The sequence below is a fragment of the Neolamprologus multifasciatus genome, chromosome 13 (assembly GCF_963576455.1).
Source record: "Neolamprologus multifasciatus chromosome 13, fNeoMul1.2, whole genome shotgun sequence".
Classification (NCBI taxonomy): domain Eukaryota; kingdom Metazoa; phylum Chordata; class Actinopteri; order Cichliformes; family Cichlidae; genus Neolamprologus; species Neolamprologus multifasciatus.
In genome coordinates this window covers 12,041,796-12,058,477 of record NC_140451.1, presented here as the reverse complement: position 1 = coordinate 12,058,477, position 16,682 = coordinate 12,041,796, and the positions used below count along the sequence as shown (strand labels likewise).

General features: G+C 43.7%; 2 protein-coding genes across 3 annotated transcripts in view; both read right to left on the bottom strand.

The window, feature by feature from the left end:
• lyst (lysosomal trafficking regulator) overlaps nucleotides 1-1,382 on the bottom strand; it is a 60,187-nt gene extending 58,805 nt beyond the window's left edge. Inside the window, exon 1 of one of the 2 annotated variants that reach the window (XM_085182139.1) lies at nucleotides 102-1,382. In XM_085182139.1, the coding sequence (XP_085038265.1) occupies nucleotides 102-182 (81 nt within the window). In that variant the 5' untranslated portion in view covers nucleotides 183-1,382. The remainder of the gene's footprint in view (nucleotides 1-101) is intronic. The other variant, XM_085182137.1, reaches the window with a different exon arrangement.
• Nucleotides 1,383-3,249: 1,867 nt separating this feature from the next.
• Nucleotides 3,250-15,142, bottom strand: nid1a (nidogen 1a). Its single transcript, XM_085182142.1, has 20 exons — nucleotides 14,843-15,142; nucleotides 12,982-13,284; nucleotides 12,678-12,904; nucleotides 12,314-12,603; nucleotides 11,963-12,103; nucleotides 11,526-11,777; nucleotides 11,044-11,244; nucleotides 10,711-10,944; nucleotides 10,379-10,516; nucleotides 9,562-9,690; nucleotides 9,043-9,180; nucleotides 7,800-7,919; nucleotides 7,119-7,340; nucleotides 6,830-7,002; nucleotides 6,205-6,331; nucleotides 5,949-6,120; nucleotides 5,618-5,775; nucleotides 5,413-5,536; nucleotides 4,603-4,715; nucleotides 3,250-4,050 (listed from the first exon to the last, which is right to left on the bottom strand). Exons 1-20 carry the CDS (start codon nucleotides 15,044-15,046, stop codon nucleotides 3,926-3,928), a joined length of 3,591 nt encoding a protein of 1,196 aa, XP_085038268.1. The 5' UTR covers nucleotides 15,047-15,142; the 3' UTR covers nucleotides 3,250-3,925.
• Between the last annotated feature and the right edge of the window lie 1,540 nt (nucleotides 15,143-16,682).

Here is a 16,682-nt window from a genome sequence, read left to right as displayed (position 1 = left end):
ATGACATGTCCTTTTTTAAGGACCTGCTCCTGTAAAAAGTAAGCAGCACCACCACCCAAAGAATGATCTCTGACGTTACACTCCTGCCAGAAGCGCCATACCTGGAGATCGGCTCCTTGCAGTCTACAGTCCATATACTTTTCCCACGCATAGCACAGATCCGTCTCCTGTGGACTGGCCATATCGTCCACACTTCCAGATACAACACCAAGTCTGGTTGAGGAAGTTAGGAATCAGAAAGGTCTCCTCTGGGGTTCTTTCTCAATCCTCCAGGTGGCTGGAAGTGCCCCGGGATAACCCGAACGAAGCCCCAAATCTTCTTCGGAGTCTTTCATAGCATATTCACTGCATCGCTCTGCCACTTTTAAACTGGGCTTCTGCTGAAAAATACAAAGTCTGATGGGTTAGCAAAGCAGAATTAGCTGGCAAAGCCGCATTCACTTTTGTCAACAAACGCAGATACACTAACAGTTAAAAACGACAACAACAAAAAACCCGCACCTGAACCATAAACTTTGCCCAAGCGAGTTCGACACGCTAGGGCATTACCAAAACAAAACGGACACTATAGCCATACAGACAGCTAGCTAGCTAGGTATCTGACAGAACTGCGTGAAGTTTTTAGGCAGCAACACACATCCCATTTCCGGCGACAATTGTGTTTTCAAAATAAATGCACCCACATTTATATTGCAGTAAATGAACATCGATAACCCGAATCTCAAATAAACTGAAAATAAAATATCCAATTTGGATGCTTACTGTATTCAGTCAGTATTAAACGCTTAGATTACACTCAAATGCAATTTGTATGTTTATATTTAAAATTTCGTTTCAAGTGTGTTATGGAAATATTCAAATGCAGAGACATCTAGGTTTCATACTGAGATAAAAGAAATATATAAATTGCAAGTGGAAACTCTGTAATGTGGCTATTCCCCTCCTCGGAACTGGGCTTTACTTAAAATACATATACTTTACATAGCACGAACGAGTTAGATATATTTTGAAAGTTCATCTCCGTTAGCGTGTTTATAGTTGTGGCTAGCTTGACCGAAAAAGAAACAACCCAGCAGCTTCGGTAACTTTAAAAAAATGTCCAAATAAATGCCATATTCTCCTGAGATACGCATTACCGACTGACTTTATGAGCGTTTTTTAACGAATAAAGTAGCTATTCCGGAGTTCTTGGCTCTTTAGCCAGCAGCCGTGACGTTAGCGGCTCTGCTCTGCTGATTGTTGCATCGCACCGTCCTGTGTACGGCAGCTGTCAAAACTGTATCACAGACCGACCAACAAATCTTCAAGAACATCCAAAACAAGCAGGTGCTATGGGTATAGCCACATATCTCTTACATGTATGATATTTACCTGTAATAAGAAGAATTAATTTTATGACATACCTTCGTTTTCACCCAAATTAACCCAGCTAAAGCTAGCATCCATCCAGCACTAAAGATATTGGGTCGTTAAGCCCTCAGCTCTGACTGCAAGACAACTCCCTCTACAATACAGCCCATTTAGTTGGCTGCGAAGAACCTCCTAGAATCCAAAGAGAAGTCATAGCAAATGTTTTGTAATAACACCCAAACAGGTGCACTAATTTCGCGATTTATTTCCTTAGAAACTATTAATATGATCTAAGACTTAATATGGCTGTGCGTAATGCATAATGCATGTTTAGCCCTTGAAAGCCAAACAGTTAAGTTTTCTATGCGCTGATCAGCTTTTTTCCTCAAAGACTTATCTGAGGGTGCAAATGACTATTTTGTTATTAAGCGCTCACGGTCTTTGGAGTGCCCACTGACTCCTGTTCTGCTCCCTATTGGATAACACGCAAATCATTTTCCAATCAATCAAAGCTTTTAGCCCAGGGAATGGTGGTGCGTTTGGGGAAGCTCTGTAGATGGCAGAACAGACTGGCAAGCCTAATCCATTTTTTCCCCTAAAGTGTAATTTGCTTGTTTGTGCATATCAAAGTGAGAAGACGCCACACTCGAGACGAATTGTCTAAAAATCCTTATCCTTAAAAAAATCCTTAAAAAGGTTATCTTTCTTGCAGATTAGGGTTATTACGAGTATGAAAATGTAGTTGAACTACTTATAAAGTTAAACGAATCGACTGAGGTAATTTTTGCGTAATGACGAATGATTGATGTGAAAAAGAACAAGGATTTGCTGCTTTTATTTATTTTATGGTGACATTACTGTGGGCTTCAGGACACTGAATAATTTTTTCCCCTTATTCATACATTTTAATGGACAGCTGGCAATCAGTGAAGCAAGACAAGCACATCTGTCACAGTTATGAAAAACAGAATTAGCTTCTTGGTTCTGGTCACAATCTCCCTTGCTGTTCCTTACCCCTGGCTTGACAGACGGCCAGTAGAGGTAGGCGGACTGAACCAATAGTATCGATTCCAACGCTGGTATTGGTATTAGATCAATAGTAGCACGATAGAATCGATACTTTTTTTTTTCTATCAAACATGCACTTTAAAAATATCTGAACCTTTTTGATCGTCAGGTCTTTTTTTTATTTATAGTAAATAGCGCGCGCGCGCGCGCGCACACACACACACACACACACACACACACACACACACACACTTTATAGATTAAAAGTATCTGTATATTGAAAATACTGTCCCAATATTTACTTTGTGTCCGATCAATAACAAATTTTGCAGTCTTGCACAGCACTAATGGCCAGAATTTTTTATTGTTAGACAATGACAGTCACTGATATTTTGGATAGAAAAGGTCAGAATTTTGTTTTGTTTTCCAGTTATGGTCATAGCATTGTTTTGTGAGATCGAAATGACGATTTGTCTCAGAGTTATATCAAGATATACCCCTAAGGCGTTGATGTGAATGGGACAAGTCACTGGAGAGAGACAGTAACGACTTCTGCGGTTCGAAGCAGGTTTTCAATCAGGTTTCAAGTCTTTATGATAAAAATATTCCGGGTTTATTTATTCCCCTTAATGCACCACTGACGTACGTGTCTCCCCCCTCCAGCGCACAGACTGCGTGGGTGGCAGCTTTTCCTGATCCTTTTTGAGAAAGAAGAAGCATCATCCAAGCAGACGCAAAAAATAAGTCATGTGACAAGAAACACACACACACACACACACACACACCGAGACAGTCTTTACATACACAGCTTGTTAAAAATAAGCCTGTTGGAAGAAATGGTGTATAATGGCACCTGTGTATACGTCATCTGCGATAAAAGTCGCGCAGAAATTGTTTAAGAATAAACATTTATTATATTTTCATACATATAAATCTGCAAGACAAGTTATTTATTCAACCATGGCAGGTACTGTATATCACAAGGCATCCCCTTTTTGAGGTTATACAATGGCGACACCTACCGCAACAGCACCAGATATGAATATTTGTAATTCACTTACCTAACACAAGGTGTCGCTGTAAAGCAATAAACTCGGGAGCCCACGGTGTCAGAAAAATGTTTATTCCCTCACATTTCTGCTCAGCCTCACATTAGACTCATCCCACCAGCTTCCCCCCCTACCCTGTTGCACAATAACACTTCCATGAGAAAAAGCCCAGGTTCAGTGTGCAGTAGTGCATGAGATGACGTCATCTACCGCTCTGATAAAGTTCACATTAGAATTACGCATTCCCTTGAGCTTCATTCTCAGTTTTTGTGCACTCAGGAAAAAGGTCACCATGGTAGTGCTTCTACTTACAGTTCATTGTGATTTTAAAATGGGAAATGTAACACACACAAAAAAAATGTAGGTAACAATAACAGTGAGCAGTAGAAAAAAAAGGCACAGTAAGTTCACCCCTGCTTTTCAGAGGCGGTTCTGGTTCTGCAGCAGTTAGAATTTAGTCATGCTGAGGGGCTCCGGATTTAAAACTTGTCCACTCCGGGAGCGCCGGATGTCTCCTTTCAGTACTCTCTCTCGACGCAGGCCACTTGAGCCGCGTTGTCGGGACACTTGCAGGAACGGCCGTTTGGTGTTGCTAAACACAGGTGGGAGCAGCCACCGTTGTTTCCAGAACAGTAGTTTTGTCCTGACAGACGGAGGGGACAAAGGAAACATTTTACAGCAGGCATCGGTGGGAAATAGCCTCTTCACTGCTTGTTATTAATGCACTAAAAACATCCAAAGGAAGCACGCAGCAATCTCCAGATGTTGGAGGCCCCTTTCCCCTGACTCTGCATTCCCTGGCTTTAGCCTTATCTAGAAGAGAGGCTGTTGCCTGGTGCCATTAGTCATTCCTTTGCTTGATAATAAATACAAGCTGGAAGAATTCCCCCAGTTGCTTAAAGATTAAGAACTGTACTCATGTTTTCTTGTTTGTTTGTTTTGTTTGCAAAGTGCTCTAAAGGATTCTTTAGAGAGCCTGCAGAGGTCACAACTAGGTCAGCCTGGTCCCAAAAAGGAAAAGGAGCGCATAATAAGGTTGGCCTCAAAGGTAGCCCCCAAATATACAAGGGTCAAGCAGTTTCTGCATGCGGCTGTAAAGTGGAGCTGAACATCAGGGTTAGATACCGTGCAAAGATTTGCTTCACACATGTGAAGAGGGGGGATTGAAGGGGAATGTGTCATCACAACTTCCTACCTGCAGGACACTGGGCATAGGCTGTGGCGATCCCGTATAACCTGGTCCGCTTCTGAGGCTGGAACTCATCTGACTCCCTGCTGGCATAGCGGTCCACTGCAATCACAGCATCCCTGTTGCAAACACAGTCAGCACAGGAGTTCAGAAATCCAGGACTATCTGAGCTTGCGCAATCATCCGTCCGGCCTCCTTATGTTTCCTACAGACTGAGTAAGGCCAAAGAGGGTGATGAGGGTGGGTTTCTTAGCCACAACATGACATGGTTTGTTGTAAACCGTTTAAGTGTGCACCACCCACACCACCTCCTCTCAACCTTTCTGCGGCCCTGGCGAGATCACAGGGAGGCCCTGTGGAGGTCACTCGCAGACGTCTGGGGCTGAGAAATTGCAAGCAGCTGTCACTTTTTAGGACTCCTCCTCACCTCATGTGCACACTAACACACACACATACGCACACACACAAAGCCCTCCCCCCTTTTTTTCTGCAGTCGCTCAGGAATAAATAACTTACAGAGCCGGACACATGTGGAGGAAGCTCCACAATTTCGAGTGTGGGAGCGTCTGAGCCCTGCCACAGAGAATGTAAAGGGGGTTGAGTGTGGGCAGCTTTTTGACCTTTAACCTTCCCTCGCTTTCCTCTGCCTTGACACATTGAATCACAGGTAAAAGTAAAAACCCCGTGTCTTGGGTGCTACAACACCAGTGGGTCTCATTTCTAAACAAACTCCAGCTGCAAGAAATATTATTATTATTTTTTTCACGTTTTAAAAAGGCAGAGTTTGAAAAAACATTCTTAAAATAAAAATCAAACCTTTGCCAGTCGGTGTAGTAGATGTTTTTCCCGAAAGCTGTCATTCCAAAAGGATACTGGATCCTCTCCAAAACCGTACTGCGACTACCCCGACCCGGATCCATGCACTCCATTTTATGCGTGCCTGCAGGCGAGAGACTGTAATTAGTGCTGCTTGCACACAGCAGACACCGTTTCACAGATGAGTCATCCGTCTGAAATCTACCTGCGTCTGCCCAGCAAAGCTGTGAGCTGTGAGGGTCGTAAGTCAAGCCGTTTGGCAGGCCTAGATTGTCTCTAACCAGCACCCGTCTGTTGGATCCATCCATGTAAGATGTCTCAATCTTGGGGGCTTTACGGTTCCAGTCAGCCCAGTATAGGTTACTGTTGGAGGACAGGTGAAGAGTGAGTCTGCTGTGATGTTCAGCAACACTGAATATCAATCTGTTTGTGAATGTTACTTGCTCTTTAAAGCAAATGAGCATCGTAGATTTTCACAGAGAGTGCTGTTTAACTCAAACTATGTTCAATAAACAGGCTGTTAAATCGTAGCGCACCCGTTGGAAGGGTCAGCGATGATGGCTCGGGGGTTGACGAGGTCGGTGTTTATGAGGACACGCCGGTTAGACCCGTCCAGAGACGCCACCTCGATGCGATCCTTAGCGGAATCCGTCCAGAACATTGTTCGACCCAAGTGGTCGATTGCAATCCCTTCTGGGCTTTCCAAACCTGTTAAAACAGTGCATTTTCCTGTTTTTTTTTAACCTCCTCTTTCAAAATGTAGGGGAACCAGTAGCGTGAAGAAAACACTACCTGAACTAATGACAGAAGCGGGCTCTCCCCCCTCGATGTTGGCCTTGCTGATGGAGGGAGACGTGATTTCTGTCCAGTACACCGTTTTCTCCACACAGTCGTAGGCTACACCAATGATGACCTTCTCCTGTGGAGCCAAGGAGGGTGTGAGCAAACAACAAACCTTTGAAGTGCAGTTTTCGTCACACAACAACGGTCCAGAACGTGGAGCAGATGTGCTTTTTGGATGGTATCGTCGAGACTTTAAATCCAAACAAACTGAGTCACACAGTGAGGAGCTCAAGCAGACTTCATGCCAGCTGTTTTGGAAATCAGTGCAACAAGAAAAGCAGACTGCAACTGTAAAGTTGTCTGACTGATGTTAGCAATTAGCTTGAATGTCACCATGTGCCCCCGATAAAGTGCAAGCTTTGGATGCGAGAAGCAGATGGGAAAAATCCCAGAGCTGAAGAAAGTTTTAGGACAACAGAGCGCAGTTATTTGTGACTGTTTTCTCATATATTATTTAAATTAAGTAAACAATCCTGACAGGAAATTGTGGCTTTAACTTAAAAATAAGAATAAAACTGCTGCAAAAGCCACATAAACATTTATGAAATAACTCCTCTCTTAAAGATGAACTTACGGGCAGGTGGAGGACGGGCTTGGCATCGTTCTTTTTCATGTCGTAACCCCCCAGAGGAACGTGCTCTATCCTGCCGCTCTGGGCAAACAGCAGGTGTGTTCCTGGGGTCAGGGCGTCCACATCAGGCCGTGGCCGGGGTCCGACGGGCGGCAGCCCAGTATTGTGGTCGATACCTAATTGAGACGCACACAAATCAGTTCATCAAAACTCCCGAAGTGTTTGTGCTTCCATAGTTTTTGTTTAATGCCACTGTGAGCGACACTGTCACCTCTTTCTGTGATTTACTCACACATTGGTCTGCTGCCAGGTCCGGTGCGAGTCCCCGAGATCTCCTGTCCATTTTGGTCCACGCACCAGCAGTGTCCCGTGCTTCCATGGCACTGCATGGGCTCATATTGACCGTTGTTATCACACGTGGGGATGTAAGCGCCAATCGGAGGCTGCGGCCCCTGTGGGCCAGAGACACCCAGGACGCTCTCTCTGTGAACCTCACATCGTGTTTTTGTCCTCCCTGAAGAAGAATATAAAAAGAAAGACTCGAAAATTAACAAATACAGCCTGCAACAAACTCCCCGAACTTGTTTCTTTTATCTTTTTGGAGTCTTCTAATTTAAATTTCAGCTACACACAAAATTCACATCCTTTCAAGGCATGACAAATTCCTCGCGCTTTCCAGAAGGGAATGAGAAACAGATTCCAGCTGGCACCAATATACTCTGGCGAGGAATTCATTTTCCAAACACCCCCTACGGCCTAAACGGCTACAAGGCTGTGAATGAAAATGACCCATTTTGCGAAACAACATCAAACAAGAAACTATTACTCGGCTGTCTGAACTCCAGTGAAGGACCTCCAAAACAAACATGTAACTACACAGGCTTTATTTTCAACCCCCAGAATGAATGTGCAGCCAAGCACGCTAACAAATAACACTCTGTTTAAAGCGGTTCAATTCAGAGAGTTCACCTACCAGGAAGGCACTGGAAACCGTCGCCGCTGTAACCCGGCCTGCACTGGCAGGTGAAGGATCCCTCGGCGTTGTAACACACGGCGTCTGAGTGACACCTGCTTTGCTGACACTCGTCTATGTCTTCAGGCAGATGGATGAGATGATGGCGAGATGGATGGATGGAGGATGAGAGAGCAGAAAAAAAAAATCAAATGTGAACATTTTCTGTGTAATTTTATGAGTGGAGATCCATGCAGCAGAACTTGGGCGAACCTTTGACTTAAACTTTCCTCAAATAGCAGAAAATCAAGCAAAAATGTGGAAAGAATGGAAGGACCCAGACCAGAAAAACCCCTCTACACCCAGACCCGGGACCTCTACACATGAAATTCCCATCTGTTTTTAATGTTTCACTGTTCGGTCTCTGTTGGTGTATTATGCAACCAACTTCACCGCCCACAGTCCCGAGCAGATGGTGTAACAATTCAAATAATTCCCAAGGATGCATTTGGTGAATCAAGTGATTTTGGCCACACTGAACGTAGTCCTTACTTTCAGCAGATTTTTCTTCATGTCCCTCGTTTTTGACCGGTCACACTTAAAGCTGCTTTGATCTTAAGTGCGCCGGATCAGCGAAATTACATGACAAATGTGTAAAATCATTGCCCAGACTGTCCTGTAGTTATAAAATTCAAAGTTTCATTCAGAAAACAAAGTCCTTTTCTGTAAACTCACTGTAAAAAAACACAAAACCATAAATTTCTGTGGTAGATAGTAAAAAAACAGAAAATTTCCATCATTTAATTGTGTATCTATAGATGACATTGCTGTAGTATAAAGCGGGGTGGGGGGAATCTTTATCAATAGGAAAAGGTGTAAAACTTAAACAAATATAAATAAAGTGAAGATATAGTAAGTAAAGTTAAAACTGTGTTTCTAAAACTCCAGAGTGGAGTTTTTGCTGGGCCGATTCTGGCCCCTGGGCCTTATGTTTCACACCCCTGCTTTAGAAGCGCCTACTATTTAATTTAATTGTTTAATTTTATTTCATAAATGGAAGGAACAGGGAAAACTGCAAATTCTTACATGCAGCCAACAAACGTTAAGCCTTTTTTGTCAGTAAAATTACCTAAAAACTCATTTAATAATAGAAAACATGTAACACTGCTTATTGCAGGTTGGTGAACTAACATGCAAAAAAGAAAATCCAAAAAAACAAACAATGAAAAAAAAATTCTGAGAGCATTATGTTTGTCTGCAGTACCTTGGCAGCTTCTACCGTCTCCTATGAACCCTTGTAGGCAGGTGCAGACATAGGACGAGCCTCCGGTGTAGCTGCACTGAGCATGGGGTGAGCAGGTATGGGTGCCTGCCTCACAGTGGTCCACGGGTCGATCAACATCTGAGGAGAAGCAGAACAAGTTCTGGGAAATGCTATCAGCGTGAGAAAAATAACGTGTTGACTGGTTTTGGATAGAGCCGCTTAAGTTGGGGAACGGGGTGAAAAATATGGCGTGAAATTAAGACGAATGAATATACTTTAATATTTATTTAACTGAAATTCAAGTTGGATCCTTTGGGGGCATTCCAGAAAATACTTTACAGCCACCGCGCTGAGCAAAACTAATTTGCTGCTGCTGCTACACGTGTTTATAATCACCACAGACTTTTTCATACTATAATGAATTTTATTACAGGTTATGTTTGCACCTCTACCATCTTAGAACCAGGTGGGGTTTGCCTGATATGGAATAGCACTTTACAGCACACAAAAGCCACTTACTCATGCAGGTTCTCTGGTCACTACCGAACTGATACCCCTCTTCGCACTCGCAGCGGAAGGTCCCGGGCTGGTTGTTGCAGATAGCGTTAGGGCCGCAGCGTTGAGGATCCTCTCTGCACTCATCGTTGTCTGATAAAAAAAGAAAAAGAAAGAAAAGAGTAGTGATGAGATGCTAAACTGATAACATTTTTTTCGTCTGTCTACTGTCTTTTGCTTATCTAATTCAGAGTCACAGAAGAGGCTGGAGCGTATCCCAGCTGTCATAGGATGAGAGGCGGGGTACATCCTGGACAGATCGCCTCTCTGTCCAAGTGCCTTTTTCCTGTTTTTATGTATGTAAAATCCTGGGAATCTTTACATGTGACGCTGAGTCATGTAAACAAAATGACTTGATTTAAATAGTCTTGGACTGGGTCAGAGTTTGAGAAGTCTGGTTTGCCAGATAAGTTTTCATTATCGAATGTTTTGGGATCAAAGAAATAGCCTGATTAGATTTCCTAATACTTTTATGATAGCATCTGTCTGAAATTCTTCCTTCCTCTTCCTGTTTGGTCACTAATGCAAAAGATTCGGTTGTATAGAGCTTGATCCAGCTCTGTTAACCTGGTCTCTGAGTCGGAAATGCTTTGTTTATCCTATGGGACTCCCCCTGCTAATTGTATGATTGTGCTGTTCCCTAGTCAGGAAGGAAGGCTTTAGAAAATCTGGGTTGATTTTAATGATGAGTTTGAAAGATATGGAAACAGTTAGATTTTTCCAAAAGAAGAAAATAAACTCTAACTGCTCTTTGTTACACGATTAAATATGCAGTTCTTACCATAACATGCGCGTCCATCGCCGCTGAAACCAGCAGCACATTGGCAAGTGAACATTGCTCCCTCTCCGACTTTGCAAACAGCATTCGTGTCACATCCGTGTCTTCCAGTTAAGCATGGGTTCTGCTCCGGCTGCCCTCCTGAAAAGGAAAGGTGAATTTTATTTCTAAACAGGTTTTGTTTTGGGTTTTTGAAGCAAAACATACCTGTTTTGACCATTTAACAATAGCAACAAAAAGCCTGTCTGGTAAAAATAATCTCTCTGTCAGGACGTTGTTCCTGAGGAAGGAAGTGAGCTCAAACCAAAGGCAGGAAAACAAAAAAGTCTTCTCACCATTGATGTCCCCGATCTTGCTGGTCAGGGCAAATCGGATAAGTCGTTGACCAGGATCGTAAATGGCAAAAATGTGGTCCACGCTTAGCATCTGTGTAGGTTTCATGCCTCTCAAAGTCTCGCTATGATAGCAGCCGTTGAAGGAGATGGTCTCACGCCACTGATATCTCCTGGTTTCCCTGGATCCATCCGGCAGAGTCACTACGTAGTCCCGAGTGGACGACGAGGTGATCACTGAAAGGCAAGATGGACACGTTAGAAACGCTCAGCTTTTTTCGCTCAAAATCAGAAAAGGTGGTGAAATATAGTTTCTCTGTTCAAGTCATGTCTCACAGTTGTTGTTGTACTGGTAGATCTCAGAATACGGGTCGAGCTTTATGGTGGAGCCAAGAGGCACCTCGGCCACCCGGCCCTCCAGGTTGGTGCTCACAATCAGGTGGTCGTGCTCATCGATGCCTTTAAACTCTTGCCTGATGTTCAGCTTTTCATTCCCTGGCATAAAGGTCACCTCAGCCTGCCGAGTGAACTCCCCCCCTGTGGAGGCCAGAGAGGAGGATGTTAACTCTAATACTGGCCCGGGATGAACTTTGTCTCGTGGCCTTCTGTTACAGCTGAGGTAATGCGAGTGGAATTCAGGGAGACAGTGCAGAAGACTGCAGCTGTATGCAAGCTGTGTTTGCAGCAGCGCTGACATTTGTCTACAGAAATTTATGCTTCCCACTAGTTTTTTTTTTTAAAATCCTGTAAAAACTACAAGACAAGCTACGGAATATCACATCATGAGATATCTTCATTGCAGCGTTGTTCTCACTCACCGATGATGCTGAAGCCGTTCTTGAAGCCTGGGTGCTCCAGAGCAAACGCCCACCCAATCACACCACTAATTGACACCAGGGGCTCCAGCGAGGGCCCAACACTCTCTGGGAGGTCACTGATGGCGACGTAGGCTCGACCCTCATTCGCAACAATGTAAGAATGGAGGTCGATGTTGGCGAACTCCACCGGAGAAGGAGACCTGCCCACAAACACTCTTCCGTCTACTTTGCCGTTCACCCTCTGTGGCTTTCCTGCAAAATCCCCCAAAGAAAACAAAACAAAAACACAGCCACCCCACTGAAGTTACTCACAGAGACATGCAAACCCACTTCACTTAAAATTAATTTCATCCAAGAACAGCTAAGATTTCTTCTAATGTTTCCACATCAACCAGCTAATAAAAAAACGTCATATTTAAATGCTTTTCTGCGTGTACCTTCTGCCACACACTGTATCCCGTTGCCATAGAAGCCAGAGATGCAATGGCAGCAGTATCCGTTGGCATAGTCCCTGCATTCACCAAACTTGGAGCATTTATTTCTGTTGTTTGTACAGCTGCCAAGGTTGTATGAGAACACTGAAAACATGGGAAACGGTAGGAACGGTAAGAATATCATGACTGGAACAGCTGATAAGACAATATACGACATGCTCTCACTCTCAAAATACACTGTGATAGACAGCATGGCTCAGGAAGCAGAGCTGCAGACCAGCTTGCTACCATCAGCGAGTGTGGGTGAACGGCTCACTAAAAAGCACTCGTTGGATTAAAACATCATAAACTCACCATCTACATTTATAATTGGATCATCCACCTCCACCACCTCCGGGTTCTGTGGTTGGAACTGAACTGGGTGGACTTCAGTCTGTTCCCCCAGATAAGGAGGGTAGGCTACCACCTCTTTGTCAGGGTACAACGGCCTCCTTGCAGCGCTGGACTCCTCATAAGCGTCAACATCTTCTTGTGGTGGAGCCTCAGTGGGCAGCTCAGGGACCTCACCTGGAGCCACGTTGCTAAAATAGGGAGAAGTCCCTATCTCGTACACCCATACACCCCTCAGGCCAGAGTTTGTCTCCCTGTGGGGGGACAAGTTTAGATTCTGGGCAGAAAACATGTCTTCAAGAACCGTCATTGTTACCGTCTGACTTACTCTGCTAAAGCTCTCACGGACTGCTCGTCATCAGTGGTGGTGCGGTAGTATGGTCCCTTGCTGTAACTGAAGAAACCCCAGACTAAACCCTTACTGAAACCAGCATGCATGATTACATTAGTGTCTCCCACAAGCATGGAGGAAAACTTTATCCCATCCCTTGGATAGAGGACAATAGCGTATGAGGTGGTCTCCTGAGATGCAATAACCAGCTGGAAGGTGTTTCTCTGAGGAACAAAACATTATAGACACTGTCAGTGATCACATCCACTTTAGATTACTTGAATAACTATGTGACACTCACCTTCTTGATGCCGCTATCTCCCCTGCTCTCAAGTCCATGGGTGGTGACATCAACCCAGGTGACCACCACAGCATGGGTGGGATTGATTTCGTCGTCTTCAGGGAAAGCCCTGTTGATGTGCTCAGCAGCGCGGCGTAGGATATCAGGACTGGAGTCCTCTCGGAAGAAAACTTTCCCCACGCCATCGCTCGTGTGCAGGTCTCCTTGCAGAGCTGCAATCATGCCAAATTTTGGGGGCATTTTGCCAAGATACGTCAGCTCGCTTTCTGGCTCTTTTGTGGCAATGAACCCATTGGTATTAATCTGAAACAAAAAGCTAAAATCATTAATCTAGAAGACAGAAACTGAAATGAAATCCCTGCGATGTTGTACACAGTTTTATTCTTGACACAACTTGAACTGTTTCACAGGGGATACAATCTGACCCACTTTGATCTTCATTACAGTAATGATTTGAGTCAGCAGCTATGTCCCACTACTGTGCTAATGAACAAACAAGATGCCATTTAACGCAGTCTTTACACACTTGCAGTGGGAACACATGCGAGGCTCGTAAAAAAGAAAGAAAAAGGCGCTCATGTAAAGAAAACACGCCCAGACACACACTGGACATGGGGGCTCCTTCATTTCCTGACCAAAGGAAAAAACAAAAGGTTTCCTGTCCTTGCCCCCGATTAGTAGCCCCAGAGAGCCTAAAGATTGCGCACTAAATGTCATTACAGAAACTTCCTGCCAAAATGAAGGGTAGATCTGGGAAAATCATCAGTGATCCTATTTACAGAGGTGCTGCAGATAGAGAGCTCTAAGGCTAGTGGTTAACATGTAAGTGCTCAGTAAAAAATGGATCATACTCATGAAGGGTGAGAAGAATTATCCCCCCCACCCCAGGGCAGAGACAGTTCAGGGCAGACCGTCTCACAGATGAAAACAAAACTCTTGAGGGCATCTTGACTGCAGCACAGAAATATGTTTGTGGTGGGTAATGGGAGGTTAACCTGGAGGCAGTCAGCAGACTAATTGGTGAACGCTGCATTCATGTGTTTCATTTAAGCTTCAGGCTCATGTGTTAATCACATTAATCATTGTCTCTGCACGATCTCCTTAAATGGAGATCGTGCAGAGACAGCCTCCACTGGGTTGAGACTGGACAGGCTACTGTGGAATGAATGGCAAGCTTTACTAAAGAAGAAACTTTCCTTTTAAGAGCTTGAATGCTTGGTAGAAACATCTTTATGCATAAAACATCAGCAAAGCTTTGACGAATGCATCTGTTAGTGTAATCACTGCGTCATGGCACAGTTTCCTCATGCAGCACTGAAACAGAGATGTAGCACTTTTCTTTGAAACCAGAACTGCGGGAATAAAGGGCTGTTTGTCCGTTCCACACAATGGTGCGGCTTCTTTTTAAAAACACTACAGGCCAACAGTTAATATTCTAGCAAATCATACAGTTTTACATGATTCACTGCATTTATTCCAGAAACAAACCTCCCAGTGACCACTCTGTGAAGTTCTCTGTCTCGTCACTGGGTGTTTTTAGGATGGATTGCAAAATAAGGTTTGGTATTTGGTACCGGCAGTAAAATGATAACCTCGAGGGAAACAAAGAAATGCCTGGGCACATGCTTTCGACATGATACAGGGTTAAGAAATCCAGTATTTACAAATACTCCACAGACAAGGAAAAAGTGATACCCTGCTGGAACTCCGTTTTCCAACTTCCAGGAACTGTTTAAACTCACTCCATTTCTGGCTAACGCGCAATTGCGCAAGAACTGCGGACGTTTGATGACCAGTAAAGCCAACGCAAGTGTATTAATGTTAATAATAATAATCATCAAAAGGTTAAGAATTAACTTACAAAGATGCTGCCGAAAGTGCCATCATAAAACAACACCGGGGTGCTCAGATCCAGTCGGTACGTCTGATCATTCCCTGGCTCCAGTAACTGGTCTCTTGCGCTCGGACCAAAAGGAAAAAGCTCGTCTCGACTTATGCTCTGTACCGAGACCACAAATCCGAGAAAACTCAGACAAGCGATCCAGCCTTGCTCCTTCCAACCCATGGTCCGTCTTTCAGAGGGAGCTAAGTAGTCCTGCGTTAAAGGCGCGAGTGATACATCCAACCCAGTAGTTGTAGAAAGAGTTGTGGGCGGTCACTAACTCATAGAGGAGTTTCAGTGAGAGGTAGCCCATGCTTTGCTTTCATTAATGTTCCTGAAACAAATGGTATGGTGCTGTTGTTGTTGTTTTCTTTTTATAATGGCATGCACTTTGACTGAGTCAAATTAAACTCTGAAAAGAGCTAAGGTCATTTGCAGATCCTTTATTTAAAATTCTTCAAACGGATTATTGCAGTGTTGCCAATACAGTAGAAAACAGACACTATGTGCAGATTATAAGTGGTTTTAATAGAAGGGCCACTGTCTCTGGAGGGAAAACACTGAAGCTGTATTTGCAGGTTTGGACACAGGCCAGCAGGCCATCAGAGCATGGACCAGTAACCGGCAACAGAGCCCCATGCCCGGTTTGACTGAAACATTATGTAAAGGACAATATCACAAAGCACTGTACCATACACTAATCATTTGAGGCATGTGCTGAGGCTATCAGACTCATCTCCAGTTGGGATAATGAGAGGCATGCCGGTACAGTAATATGCTTCAACTTGGAGCTGTTTTTGAGATGCTTAGTGAACCGTCCAACTCTTTGGTCCACAGTGCTCTGACAGTTGGTATTCACGGTCCCCCACAAAGGGTTTTTGCAAATGTTTACCATCACTCCAAAATGCAGACTCACCCACTGCTGTAGCACTTAAAGTATCTTCAATGACAAATTACCTCCAAGACCTAGAATGATTTCCAAAGTATCTGATATGTTTAGACAATGTTTCTGCGGTTTTCTCATAAATACCACCAGGATGAGATTTCTTTAAACAAGACAGTGATTTATGAAGCTGCCTAATGTTGTGATAAAACACCCAACATTAACTTCTTTTTCAAACCTGCTGAGTCAGTGTAAATGAAATATTTCTTCTGTTCCTCTTTGCTGCTAGGTTCTCTTTGTAAATTTGACCAAACAAGTAGTAACAATTTATAATTTACGAAGTATTTTCCCCTGAGTATATTTGACACATTTAAATGCTTCAGGTCATCAAACTTTTAGACAAAGACAACCCAAGGAAATACAAATGATTTAAAATGATTATTTCATTTATTAAGGGAAAAACCTACCTGGCCCCATGACAACAAGTAATTGCCCCTTAAAGCTAACAACTGATTTGGCCACTTTTGGCAGCAAAACTGAAATCAAGCAGAGGGGCATAATTTCCAGGGGGGTTATGACAGCTCCCCCCCCCCCCCCCCCCATAAAATTATGAATTATCTTGCATGAATAGGCTGTTGATTTTGTTTACTCATTTCAGGTATTACCAGCAAAATAGTTGCATGTTTAATCATCTGGGAATTTACCCAGCTGTATTTATTTATTTAGAAAGAGATCTTGACACCCCCCCCCCCCCCCCCCCCCCCCAATGTTCAGCACAAAGTTAGGCCAATGATCAAGCATTTGTAATAATGGGCAATGAGTCTTTTCGAGTATGAACGGCCTGTTTAAGGTCATGTCAAAGCATCTCAATCTGATGTAAGTCCAGACTTTGACTAGGCCACTCAAAAACCTCCCCCTTTTTTAAAATCCAGTCGA